The sequence below is a fragment of the Muscardinus avellanarius genome (assembly GCF_963383645.1).
Source record: "Muscardinus avellanarius genome assembly, chromosome: 3".
NCBI classification, from domain to species: Eukaryota; Metazoa; Chordata; class Mammalia; order Rodentia; family Gliridae; genus Muscardinus; species Muscardinus avellanarius.
Genome location: NC_137788.1, coordinates 129301989 through 129316536, shown reverse-complemented (window position 1 = coordinate 129316536; position 14548 = coordinate 129301989). Strand labels below are relative to the sequence as shown.

General features: G+C 36.1%; 1 protein-coding gene across 1 annotated transcript in view; it reads left to right on the top strand.

The window, feature by feature from the left end:
• HERC1 (HECT and RLD domain containing E3 ubiquitin protein ligase family member 1) overlaps positions 1 to 14548 on the top strand; it is a gene marked incomplete at both ends in the record, with an annotated part of 161097 nt that overhangs the window by 29709 nt on the left and 116840 nt on the right. Inside the window, 9 exons of the mRNA XM_080690546.1 lie at positions 1320 to 1541; positions 3025 to 3177; positions 3305 to 3437; positions 4023 to 4214; positions 5429 to 5650; positions 7775 to 7948; positions 10117 to 10235; positions 10327 to 10440; positions 12430 to 12601. Coding sequence (XP_080546672.1) covers positions 1320 to 1541; positions 3025 to 3177; positions 3305 to 3437; positions 4023 to 4214; positions 5429 to 5650; positions 7775 to 7948; positions 10117 to 10235; positions 10327 to 10440; positions 12430 to 12601 — 1501 coding nt within the window. The remainder of the gene's footprint in view (positions 1 to 1319; positions 1542 to 3024; positions 3178 to 3304; positions 3438 to 4022; positions 4215 to 5428; positions 5651 to 7774; positions 7949 to 10116; positions 10236 to 10326; positions 10441 to 12429; positions 12602 to 14548) is intronic.

The following is a 14548-nucleotide window of genomic DNA, read 5'->3' as shown; positions in this document are numbered from 1 at the left end:
ATAAAAACAACAACAACAAAAAAATTAGCCTGAGAGGGAAATGCTTAATCAACTGCCATGTGTTCACAGAGTAGTACTTGATGGGTCTGGTATATTTATTTATTTATTTGCGGTACTGGGAATTGAACCCAGGCACATTCTTCCTCCAAGCTGTACCCCCACCCTGTTTTATTCTTTATTTTGAAACAGGGTCTCCCTAAGTTGCAGAGGGCCTCACAAGCTGCTGAGACTGGCTGCGAACCTGTAATCCTCTTATTCTCCAATCCTCCTGTCTCAGCCTCTCAAGTACTGGGATTACAAACATGCACCACCCTTCTCCACTTCTGAGATATTTAATGTTATACGTTAGAAAAATTCCCAGGTGTTTAGTTACTTCGGGGGAAGCTAGTGGTGAATCATTAAATTATTTAGGGCTAGTTATTAAAATAATTTCTCTCTTGTTTTTGCAGTACTGGGGATGGAACTCAGGGGCATTCTATCTCTGGGTGACACCCCCAGATCTATTTTTTATTCTTTATTTTGAAACAGAGTCTCACTGAGCTTAGGTTGTCCTCGAACCATGATCCTCCTGTCTCAGCCTACCAAATGCTGGGATTACAAGCATGTGCCATTACGCCCAGCTTTTCTCAGTTTTTTTTAGTGTTGATCATGGTGTCAAACCAGAGATTCTTTGATTTATTTGTAGTGTGCTGAGCCAAAATCAAAGGTCTGAATTATTACTGTTAGTCCCATGTCCAGATCTTTGTCTTCAATTATTTATCTAAAAAATAACCATTTAGAAATGCAGTTGAGGATATAAGTAGGCTTATTCTTTTCAATTTTGTTATATTAAGTATATTAAAATAAGTATACTTTGCTGAACTAACTAGAAAAATAAATTGTAGAGCTATAGATTTGAGAGAGAAATAGTAATTACTGGGAATATAATATCCATAGATACTTTTCAGTGAGTATTTTGTATTGGCTTAGATTTCAAGTAATTTATTTTAAACATCAGAGTTGTCAGTGGTAATAAGTAAAGCTTAAATTATTACGCATAGTATGTCAGCTAGGTTAAAGTTTTAGGTACTATAATGAAGAATGCAATATAAACTTTTTAAGTTGTCTTTTCTGAATGGTATTAGTTGGTTAGTTTTTTTATATACTTCATGTTTATTAAGTGAATTAGTTAGCATCAGTAGTATTATCCCTGCCCATCCTATACCCTCCTCTCTTCACGGGGTCCTGTACCCCACTTCCCTAGGGGCCTTTTTTTCTTTATTTTTGTCTCTTCTAGTACATTTTAAGCTAATATGTGTTCCTGTTTCATTATTCTTTAGAGAATGCAACTGGATATCATTTTGACGAGTTTGCAGGATCACACCCATGTAGCCTCCCTACTTGGCTATAGCTCACCTTCTGATGCAGCTGAGCTCTCTTCTGTGTGCGCTAGCTATGGGAATTTGTCAGATCCACCTTATGGCACTCAGAGCTGCCATCCTGACACTCATTTGGCTGAAATTTTGATGAAGACCCTCTTAAGAAATTTAGGATTTTATACAGTAAGTTGCTTTTTTCATCATAGTTAAGAAAACAAAAATTAAAGAGTAGGGAATTTTCTTAGGACAAGGTATTTTGACATTTGAACATTTAGGATATTAGTGAAACTTTAGACCTCCCTCCCCAAAGAGGGAAACTTGTCAGATCTAAAATATCATGAGGTCCAAATGCCATGGAATTGAGAATTAGAAAGAGACTTGTGTTACAAGAAGAATAAACAGGCAAAATATTAAAAAATTAAAGAGAATAATAAGCAAGGGACCTTATTTAGGTAAAATCTTATAATTAAACAATGTAATTGGTACTAAGAATAGGCTAGTCAGTGGGAGAGAAGACAGTGGCCCTATAGCTTTTATTAGGGTGCCATTAATTCTTACTCTGTCTATATTTTCACACTGAGCATTCCTTTTTTGAGAAATATTTTTAACTTGAAATAATTCTTTTTTGTTACTAAGGATTAAACCTAAGGGCTTTCTACTTCCCAGCTATACCCCCAGCCCTTTCTAGTTTTTGGTTCAAAATAAGGAAGGGTGTCAGTTACTGAATCTGACCTCAAATCTGTGACCTTCCTGTCTCAGCCTCCCTAGTACTGGGAATATAGGTGTGTATCACCACACCTGGCTGAAATAATATTATATAAGTTACAAGACTCATTCAAAGAATTCTCCTGTACTCTTCAACCAGTTTGATTATTTATCTTTCTATCTATCTATTCATCCTTTTTTCTTAAACATATATAACTTAATAACAAAGTTATTTTTTTAATATATAACAACAGAATAATTATTGGATTCAGGTAATTTGACATTGATATAGAACAACTATCTAATGTATAGACCATTATTTAAATTTCTATAGCTGTCCCAGTTATCTTCGCTGAAGCATTTTTTCTCCCAATTTAGTATCTTGTCTGAACTCACACATTGTATTTAGTTTTAATGGCTTCTTAGTTCATTTACTTCTTCAGAAAGATTTTAATTTCTAAGAATTATGTTCTTAGAAATCCACAGGCATGTAAAAATAAGAACTTTACACAGAAGATCTGAAAAGTATCATAAAAATGTTTACATACTGTCTTTAAGTAATACTCTTTCTTATTTTCTATATTTTCAAATTTTCTGTAGTGAAGTACATACTATTTAAAAAATGGAAGGGAAAATTTAACTTGCTTGATGCGTTTTACTGTCTAATAGCTAATAACATAAGTATTATAACAAAATTTAAAAATTGTCAGTGGGAAAGCCAAGCAGGGGAGGGAGGGACGGGGAGGGAATGGGGTGGGATTTGGGTAGGGGTTAAATCAGCGATAAGTACATGTTTGTACACACAAGTTTTTTACCCCAATAAGTTGTATGAATATAATGCACCAGTAAAAAAAAAAATAAAAAAAATTGTCAGTGGGAGAATGGAAACATCCTTTCTTGAAAGAATCATTTATGGTAGGGCATTATGTCATTTTAAAACATTTAATTTTGTGCATTTTAGGACCAAGCATTTGGAGAGCTAGAAAAAAATAGTGACAAGTTTCTACTTGGAACATCGTCATCAGAGAACAGTCAGCCTGCCCATCTTCATGAACTGCTGTGTTCACTACAGAAACAGCTGCTGGCATTTTGTCATATTAACAACATTAGTGAGGTACGTGATCCCTTGCCTTTTACTGTGGCTGATTAAGGACCTTGAAAACTCAGATTTCGGGTATGCCATAATATTTTTGCACCTTGGTCTTTTCAGAGTAGTAATTTCAGAACTTTTTTCTCCTCAGAATTCAAGCAGTGTGGCATTGCTTCATAAACATCTTCAGCTCTTGTTGCCTCATGCTACAGATATTTATTCACGTTCTGCAAATTTACTCAAAGAAAGTCCTTGGAATGGCAGTGTTGGAGAAAAATTAAGAGGTGAGTTTGGCATTGAATTTCACATTTAACTGGTGGTTAAAACGAAAAAGTCATTAGCCTTTCCAAAGACTTAGGGGGGCCTGAAGTCTGAGTGGAAGAGGAATCATCTTGTATCTCCATTCTATTGAAGATTCCTTTGATCTTGGTTTAGGAGTGATGGTAGCACTGATCTCAACTTCTAATTGGTATGCAGAAGTCTAGTTTAAAAGTATTGAATGATATGAACTAAAAAATTAATTTTAAATAAGATAAAGTGAGATTATTTTACCTACCATCCTTTTCCAGTATTTGCCAATGTTCCTCTTCAAAAATGTTCCTTCAAATACTCCCATAGTCTTTTGTGTAGTCACAGTCCTACTTCTCATCTGTCTCTGCCTACTGTTCTTCTGTTGTTTCTTCTTCCTTGGACATGCCCTTTAATGTCGGGGATCCTCTGAATTTTGTTTTGAGATCTCTTTTATCCCCACTATCCCCCTCCCCACACATACATTATTGAATTAGTCTACTCTGTTTCAAACTAGGTTCTTTTTTGATTTTAGGTTTGTTTGAAACAATCATTAACACTACATTTCTTGCCCTTCGTAGATGTAATATATGTCTCAGCTGCAGGCAGTATGCTCTGCCAGATTGTTAACTCCCTACTGTTACTCCCGGTGTCAGTGGCTCGTCCTTTATTAAGTTACCTCCTGGATCTCTTGCCACCTCTTGATTGCCTTAATAGACTGCTACCAGCTGCCGCTCTTTTAGAAGATCAAGAGTTACAGTGGCCTCTTCATGGTAAGTAAAGATAGTAAGAGTAAGTAATACTTGTAAGAAAAGTCATTCCTTTTGCATATATCTGTTAAAGTCATATGTGGGTGTTTTGTGTAATCAGAAATATGAGATTATCTTCTAGGAACTTACCATGTAAAATGGGCAACTAAAGTTGCTTGTATGTGAGAGCCACGGAAAATGTGTGTGTGTGTGTGTGTGTGTGTGTGTGTGTGTGTGTGTGTGTTGGACTGGAGATGGAATCCAGGTGTATTCTACCTCTGAGCTGCACCCCCAGCCCTATTTTTTATTCTTTATTTTGAAACAGTGTCTCACTGAGTTTCATGGGTCCTCATTAAGCAGCTGAGGCTGTCTGAGAATAGCAATTCCCCGATCTTAGCCTCCCAAATGCTGGGATTACAAGCGTATGCCACCACACCCAGAAAGTGTTTTTATTGTCATTGGGTTTGAATACTGTATTACATTGGTTCTACAATTTTTTTTCTTCAAAATTTGATATAGTTAAGCCGGGCGTGGTGGCACATGTTTTTAATCCCTGTACTTGGGAGGCTGAGACAGGAAGATTGCACAGGTTTGAAGCCAGCCTCAGCTAAGGCTTTCAGCAACTTAGTGAGACCCTGTTCCGAAATAAAATATAAAATAGGTCTGGGGGTATAGCCCGGTGGTAGAAAGCCCCTGGGTTTCACCCCCAGTACCACCAAAAAAAAAAAAAATTTTTTTTTGATATAGTTTAAGATGGTCGTGGTGGCGCACACTTGTAATCCTAGTACAATAAGAAAGTGTGGGTATGTTTTTCAATTCAATTCAATTCTGAATTAAAACCCTTAAAGCATTAGTTATTACTAGTACTTTAATGGTTCTACTCTTGTGTTGATTTTGGAGGAATAAACTCAAAACTCTAGTGATGTTAAAATTTGATTCAGATAATGGAAATAGAATCCATTGGGATGATTTTTCATATATTGTTGTAATGTTTATTTTAAAGTTAGTGACTTTAAAAAGGAAAATCATATTTGATAGTATAACTTCTTTGAGTATATTTTAAATTATTCTGGTATATGAGAATATAATATATAGAGAGGAAGTATTATAACATGTTTTCATTGTAAAATTATTTTGCTTTAATATCTTAACATAGTACAGTAGATTAGACATCATGAGAAAGCTTTTGAGTCTTAAAAGTAACAGATAAAGACAGTCATTAATGATTTTGTCTTTAGGAGGGATGGAAGTAATTGATCCTGCGGGTGTGCCATTGCCTCAGCCAGCTCAGTCTTGGGTGTGGCTTGTGGATCTGGAAAGAACAATTGCTCTCCTTATTGGGCGATGTCTTGGTGGCATGCTTCAGGGCTCCCCTGTGTCTCCAGAGGAGCAGGACACTGCATACTGGATGAAAACACCACTTTTCAGTGATGGCGTAGAAATGGACACTCCTCAGTTAGGTAATGTGCTTCTCTGCAACACTTAAATACATGCTTCTTTGTACCTCTGTTGGAGGTTTCTTTCGTTCTGAGTTTTCTGAACAGAGAATTGGTAGACAGTTCTAACTTTAGCTTTATAAGTAACATTAGCCTCATAGGGGATCTGAGACTAAAATTTGGAACCCACAGGGAAAAATAAAGCAGTTAAATCCTGCAGCATGCTATAGTGCAAAAAGCCCCTGAACTAGGAAAATTATCACTCATTTTAAAGCAAGTCATCTAATTCATAAGAATCGAGAAATTGTTTGAAGTTCAGGGCTTAGAACTGCTCCATGAAATGTGAAGCACTGTCAGAGTACCTCTCACGACTTCCCAGTGCTGTTTCCAGACACCCCTTGCATGTGAGTGGCAGTCATTTTTTCCCCCTTTCCCATTTATAGGATTTCCTTTTTTCCTGCCTAATCTCCACTTCTCTACTTGGCTGGCAGGCCAGCTGTCAGATTAAACATGAAGATTCATCTAGTACTTCAGTAGATGATCTACATGTTCTTTCTAAACAAATAAATAAAGGATTGATCTCTCTAGGTCTCTAATTTTGATTCTCTTTAATATTGAGGTGGATGAGATAGCCTCTATAGTCTTATTAGATCTAAAATTCATTATTTCTCTGTTTAGAGAATAAAACTCAGAGAGTATCCACAAGGAAAATCTAAAGAAAGGATAGAAGCTGAGTGTAGTGGTGCACACCTATAATCCAAGTACTTGGAAGGCTAAGACAGGAGGATTGCAGATTTGAGACCAGCCTTAGCACTTTAGTGAGGCTGAGCAATTTAGCAAATAAAAAATAAAATTGGTCTAGGGGTGTAGGTCAGAGGTAGAAGGCCCCTGGGTTCAATCTCTAGCACCACAAAAAAGGAAGGGAGGAAGAGAAGAAGGAAGGACAAGAAGGAGGGTGAAAGGGAAAGAGGAGGGAAAGGGAAAAGGTAAGGAGGAAGAGGAAGAGGAGGAAGGAAGAAGAAAAGAAATCAAGACAAAATGAGAAAGATTTTGTTTGGGGAGTTGGAAATTTGGAGAATAGGAGTGAGGGAAGCAGTTGAAGATTTTTCTCATTTTTCAAGTAAGAGTATACATTTATAATTTCATTTATGAACCAGAAAGTAATTTTTTTTTGCAATGGCTGATAAATGCTAGATTAGTGTTTATGATATATTTGAATCAAAGTAAAATTACAGATTCTTCAAGGAATACTTCAAGGAATACAGTGTTTATGTTTTGACAATCCCAAATGTTCTCCTGAGAAAAAAAAGTATATCTTTACCTTCCTTATATTTCTTTTGTATTTACCTTTTTCAGTTACGGGACTTAAATATGAATAAATCAATATTAGTTTTAAAGTTACTTTAGTTCTTAAATGATGAAATAATGAAATTATTAAATGTTCAATGTACTTATATAAAGAAAAAGGTATCTTATGTAACATAAATATTTATTTAATCATGTTACAAGTTAAACTGACTTTTGATATTTGCCACAAGATCTGACCATCATTTAGAACATTGTTTTATTTGTTTTTAAAATGTGAGATAGCAATGTGGTGGTGCATGCTTGTAATCCCAGTACTTGGGAGGATGAGACAGGGGGATCACAAGTTTGATAACAGACTTAACAGTTATTGAGAACTTGTTCATGGCAGCTTTGGTCTATCTTTGTTCTTAACTTATTATTTTCCTTTAAGTCTAGAATAGAAGCAATAAAAACAAAATGACCCAAACATTTTATTTTTATATCTTTTTTTTTATCTCTTTCCACATGGTCTCATGCATGTGTCTCAAAGAGGGTATCATCCTATTTTTACAACAATTTCTTGCTGTACAAGCCTATGCTGCACATGTAAGATATATTGCACTTGGCCTCTGCCTGCCAGTAAGCCAGAACTCCTTCTGGGTGTCATAGCCTTCTAAAGGGAGGAAAAGGAGTAATGCCACATCCAACTGAAAAACATTAAGGGACTTTACCTTTGTAGCATCTTCTTAAAATAGTTTGAAGTATATAATTTCATTTTTGTATTAAATAAATGAAGTAAGATTTTATTTGTCGCAACAAAATTTATGATGATTAATTAGTAATTTGATTTTTCTTTTTTAGATAAGTGTATGAGTTGCCTATTAGAAGTAGCTCTTTCAGGAAATGAAGAACAGAAGCCTTTTGATTACAAATTGCGGCCAGAAATTGCTGTCTATGTAGACTTGGCATTGGGTTGTTCTAAAGAGCCTGCCCGAAGCCTTTGGATCAGCATGCAGGATTACGCTGTTAGTAAAGGTAAGATAGAAGGTCAAGGAAATTAATAATATAATTAGCTTATAATGTTGACTATATGTAATTATCTGTGTCCATGGCATTTTATAAATAACATTTGTAAACAGTTTATTTTTCCTTTAGTGGAAAATACTCTAGGTATTTTTATATACATGTATCCTGCTTAAAGAAATTTTACTATGAAAATTGAGATTTAGAAAATGTATCATCTTGCCGGGCGTGGTAGCACACGCTTGTAATCCCTGCGCTTGGGAGGCAGAGACAGGAGGATTGCGCAGGTTCGAAGCCAGCCACGTGCGCTGGCTTAGGAGGCCCTGTTTCCAAATAAAAATGTAAAAATAGGTCTGGGAGTGTAGCCCGGAGGTAGAAGGGCTTCCAGGAACCCCAGTACCACCAAAAAAAAAAAAAAAAAAAAAAAAAGAAGAAGAAGAAGAGAAGAAGAAAAAGAAAAGAAAAATGTATTATCTTGACGGGCGTGGTGGCGCACTGTTGTAATCCCAGCATTTGGTAGGCTGAGATAGGAGGATTGCGGTTCGCGGGCAGCCTCAGCTACTTAGGCCCTTTGCAACTCAGTGTGAGACTCTCTTTGAAAATAAAGAATAAAAAATAGGGCTGGGGATGTAGCTCAGTGGTAGAAAGCCCTTGGGTTCAATCTCCAGTACTGCAAAAAAAAAAAAAAAAAGTATCATCTTTAGTTTTCTTCCATTTCTTTGGATTTTCTTCCTTCTATGATAAAATACTAAAAGTATGTTTTCACTTTTCATTGTTTTTTTTTTCTAAATAAAATGAAATGAGATACATATATTCAGATGTTTAAAACGCCAGTGAGGAAATACCTTTGAAAGTGTAATCTTGGCCCAGTAGGATGTCGCACATCTGTAATTCCAGTACTTGGTAGGCTGAGACAGAAGGATCACAGTTATTAGGGCAGTATTGGGAGTGTGTAGCTCAAAGATAAAATGCCCCTGGGATCAATCCCAAGTACCCCCAAAACAAACAAACAACAAAAACTCTAGATAAACAAAGCAAATAAAAAGTGTAATCTTAGCTGGGTGTGGTAGCACACACTTGTAATCCCAGTACTTGCTGCTGATTGTTTCCTGTAAGTAAAACCTGGTGAATGTGCATTAGCCTGCAGGACCATTGTGATCTGATCCTGGCCAGCTCTCTAGCATCTTCTAACTAGTGTGTGCATGTCACTGTGCTCCAGCCACTGTCCTCCTTAAGTCCCCTGACTATCCTCTCTGTACTTGCTTTCTTCTGAGGGGGTTACTGTTTACCTGCCTTTTTATACTTTATTTAGATGACAGCTCAAATGTAGTCTTATCAGAAACTTTCTCAGATCACCCCATAGAAAATAATAATCAAGAAGCCGGGCGTGGTGGCGCACGCTTGTAATCCCTGCGCTTGGGAGGCGGAGACAGGAGGATCGCGCAGGTTCGAAGCCAGCCACGCTGGCGTAAGAGACCCTGTTTCAAAAATATAAAAAATAGGTCTGGGAGTGTAGCCCGGAGGTAGAAGGGCTTCCAGGAACCCCAGTACCACCAAAAAAAAAAAAAAAAAAAAAATAATAATAATAATCAGGACTGGGTGTGGCACGCTTGCAATCCCAATATGCGGGAAGCTGAGACAGGAGGATTGCAGGTTCACAGCCAGCCTCAGCTACTTAGGCCTTCTGAAACTAGTGAGACCCTTTTTCAAAATAAAGAATGAAAAATAGGGCTGGGGGTATAGCTCAGAGGTAGAATGCCCTGGGTTCAATCCCTAGTACCACACACACACACACACAAAAAAAAAAAAAAAAAAAAAAAAAAAAAAAGAGAGAGAAAAGAAAATTAAAAAACCCATATATAGTATAGCACTCCTATTCTCCAAACCCTGCTTTAGTTTTTCCCATAAAACTTCTATTCCATTTCCCACCCCTCTACTCCTCACCAAGAATATAAGTTCCATGGGATCAGAGACTTAGTTTTGTTCCCTTCTATATCTCCAGCACCTTGAATCATTTATATTAAGCAACTCTTTGGAAAGATGATAGAATTTAGGTGTTAATACAAAAACTATTAATACTAACACTATTAATAATAAAAATTTAATACTAAAGCTATTAAAGTTACTCTGAACCGTCTTCTGAGCCCCTTTAAATGTCAATTCATCATTTTTATTTTCAGATTGGGACAGTGCAACTTTAAGTAATGAGTCACTCTTGGACACTGTGTCTAGATTTGTTCTTGCAGCGCTTCTGAAACATACAAATTTACTTGGCCAAGCATGTGGAGAAAGCCGGCAAGTAACTTAAAACTATCTTCAGACAAATATTTGCTCTCATGATATTAGAAATTAGGTAACTTTTCTATTTTGGTTTTTTATTTAGATACCAGCCTGGTAAGAGCTTATCAGAAGTGTACCGTTGTGTATACAAAGTTCGAAGTCGTTTACTTGCTTGCAAGAACCTTGAACTTATTCAAACCAGGTCCTCATCACGAGACAGATGGGTAAAGTTGTAATTAATTAATTTCTATATTTTTTACAAGCTTTTAGATAGCCATATTAGTTCATGTGGGAAAATATATGCCATTATTGTTACAGATGTTCAATAAATGTTAAATAGTTCATTCTAGGAAAAAAGATGGAAGAGTGAATTATTTGGGGCTTACTTAACCTCACTCTTTCTAGTGGGATAGGACTGCCAAGAAAGGATGTATAGTTTTAGCCAACATAAATAGCATTAACAAATTCAATTGTTCAAATCATAATAAATATTATTCCTCTTTTTTATAATGATCAGACCACATTCAAATTATCCTTTTTTACTTGGGTATGTCAGAAATTTTAGGGACATTACCAAATATCTCAGATTGATAAGAGGTCCCAAACTCCTCTAAGTACTGAAAAATTAAAAATGGTTGAACCTAGAGAAGTGAATATAAAAGGCGAGGTCATCACCTGATAATAGGCCTTATGATTTGTGTTCTCCACTGAATATGAAGATTGAAACCATTTGTTGAAATGATCCTGACAGCAAAAAAGAGATGGCTTTTAAAGCGCATGGTAATCCTGGTAACATAATTCTGTGATTGTAAATGCAAGCCTGGGATCACATCTTCAGTAGTGATTACTTGGAACTACATTCTTTATTTCTCAGATTTTAAAGGACTAAATTGTCTCTACATTTATAGTATATAGACTTTTTGGCATGTACTGATTTAATATTTGTAGGTTTAGCTGTTTAAAAAAGTGACTTTATAAAATTCATAAAATTTATTTTGTTGATGTTCAAATTTGAAATTTGTATAGTATTGGGACAAACGAATTACAAACTGTTTGAGTTTGACTGCTCAGTATCTTCATCTTTGAAATTCCTAAATTATTTATTGGTCATGAATCACAAAATAATTTTTGTTATAGATCTGAGGATATAACTAAAATTTTTCATTTGTGCCTTGTTACTGAAATTTGTGAGAGAATTTATCTACTGTTATGGTATTTGTAACTCTTTGAGTACCTGTTAGAAGAAGGACTGTTTCCTCCTAGATGACTGCTAGGTAGCATGACCATGTGGGAAATAGAGTTAGCATTATTTTTACTATACTTCCAAATTTTGGTTTTTTTCAGGGGCAAAGATAAAGACAAAATGCTACTTTAAGTTTAGAATTATTTGGCTGGGTGTGGTGGTACACGCTTGTGATCCCCGCACTTGGGAGGCTGAGACAGGAGGATCGCATGGGTTCGAAGCCAGCCTCAGCTACTTAGTGAGGCTCTCAGCAACCTAGTGAGACCCTGTTTCCAAATAAAATATAAAAAAGGCCTGGGAATATAGCTCAGAGGTAGAAAGCCTCTGGGTTCCACCCCCAGTACCACCAAAAAAAAAAAAACAGTTTAGAATTATTAAACATTATTTATACAGAGTAATAACATATACAACTTGAAGGAAACAGTGGGACCAAAATCATGCTCCTCAGTTACCTTTTTTTGCGATACTGGGGATTCAACTCAGAGGTGTTCTACCTCTGAGCTATACATCCCCAACCCTATTTTTTATTCTTTGTTTTGAAACAGGGTCTCCCTAAGTTGTAGAACCTCACTAAGTAGCTGAGGCTCGCTGTGAACCTGCCATCTTCCTGTTTCATCCTCCTGAGTACTGGTAGTACAGGCTTGCACCACCATACCCAGCTTCTTCAGTTATTTTTTAATTTGTAGCTCTATAGTTTTGGAGCTGAATAGCAATATAAATGTGAATTTATTTTTATTGCATGATATTTTAACTAAAATGCTGATAAAAAAGCACATATATGTCTGTATATATTTTGTATGCCTACATTCTTTTGAATCTTTAAGGTTTATTTAGTATGGGCTTTTCTTGTAAATTTAATGTGTTATTTTGATAGCAGCAGTATTTTTCATTATAAAAAAGTTAAGGTTTTATGAAAATTTTAAAAGCTTTAAAAAATATATTCAGTATAATTTCTGATGATTTCTTTAAGATCTCAGACAACCAAGACTCTGCAGATGTTGATCCTCAGGAACATTCATTTACCCGGACCATTGATGAAGAAGCTGAAATGGAAGAGCAGGCTGAGAGGGACCGGGAAGAGGGGCACCCGGAGCCAGAGGATGAGGAGGAAGAGCGGGAGCATGAAGTGATGACGGCTGGCAGTGAGTACATCTTTCTTACATCAATAAATACCATGATATTCTTTTTCATAGGAAAGCTGACTTGAGTGATAAAAAGCAAAGTTCTTCTGTTACTTTTCTAAAAGGATCTCATAGTCTAACTGGTGATCTATATTAGCATTAGCTAACACTTCACAGGGGCACTTACAACTATGCTAGTGTTATCCTAATTAATGCTTTGGGGTTGCATGTTCAGGGTTCAAAACTCTGGAAGCAGGCATGTCAGTGTCTGTTCCACTGAGCCTCATACGTGAAATGACACCTGTGAGACATTGAATAAGGTCATTCAGTATATGTTCTCTGGGGTTCCACTTTGTTATCAGCCTGGGAGACCTCTGTGTGGTGAGGAACAGAGCTTTTTTCTATGCCTGTTAGGAGAGCCAAATTGTTTTCTATGTATAGAACTTTTAAAATGATAAGTTTCAACTACATTTCAGCTTCAATAGAGAACAAAAGTACATATAAGAATACCATTAGATAGGTCAATGAAACTTTTCATATTTTTATATTTCAAAGTTACAGGTAGTCTATAAAGGCAATTATATTTTTAAAGAGAACGGTCAAATATTTATTAGTATCTTTTAAGTGATTTGGCTATTTCAGGTTAAAGTATGTTTTCAACCCATAACCTAAAACATTATAGCCAACTATGCATTTGGTATTGAGGTTGTATGTATCAATCAACTTGACACTTTATTGTCAGTTTATTACTATTCTACATACTTCTAAAAATTATTTTGAAATGTTTTAAAAACCAGACTAAAAACCATTTAAACAAGAGGAAAAAAAGAAGTGGTCTAAATGGAGAAAAGAAGTTTGGAGATGGGAAGGGAAAACAATTATATTTTTAAAAACCAAGGCTGAGGGAACATTTGCAGTTGAACTTAAAACTTAGTTTAGAAATTCCTAGAAGCAAAGGCCAAAGAGGAAAAACATGGTGACAAAATATAACCCACAGTTAATAAAAAGAAAGTATAATAGTCATCTGAGGAATAATTTATGAACTAGCTATCATTTTTGAGCACTGGGTCCTAATCCTAACAACAGTATTATGAGGTTCTAGTATTATTTCATTCTAAAGGTGGGTGAACTAAAGTTTAAAGATGAAAAATTATGTTCCTAGGTTCACAGTTAGTAAGTAGCATTTGGAACTAGAACCAGGTCTGCTGAAGACTTAGTGACTCTTCACTTAACTAATTTCACTAATTTCTAGCTCTAGACTCTGAGATAGTTTGTTGCTTTGATTTCTGTAGAAGTAAGGGACTTTCAACAGCATAAAGAAAAGCGTGTGTGGTGGTGCACACTTGTAATCCCAGTACTTGGGAGGCTGAGACAGGAGGAGTGCAGGTTCGAGACCAGCTCTGGCAACTTGGTGAGACTCTGCAACTTAGAGAGACCCAGTCTCAAAATAAAGAATAAAAAAGGGCTGGGGTAAATGTAGCTCAGAGGTAGAATGCCCCAGAGTTCAATACCTAGTATCATCAAGAACCTGTCCCCCACTCCCCCCCAAAAAAGCATAGAGAGAAACATTGTAAAAATAGTTCTATAAATATACAGGTCAATTTTTAAAGTTTGTGGTTCCATATTAACAAATGAATCTAGTATTTTACCAACTTTTCTGTTGTGTTTCCTCCTTATGCTTAGTCCCTTTACTCTAAATTTGAGTAAAAAAATTCTTTAACTATTGTGAAATATTTATCACCGCCTAAGAACCTTGTTAATTACCACCAGCATTTTACACTTGTGAATTGGGAAAGGGCTGGCATCAGGTAGATCTTCCTGGTGATGCCATCCGACTCTGGGGGCAGTCTGCCCATGGGTCATGACTAGATTCTGTTTAGCAAAGACATGTAGTGCTTGCACTTATTTAATGTGTTTAAGATATAGCAAAGTGTAGATGTTAGAAATTGGAGAAGAAAGTTTGTCCAT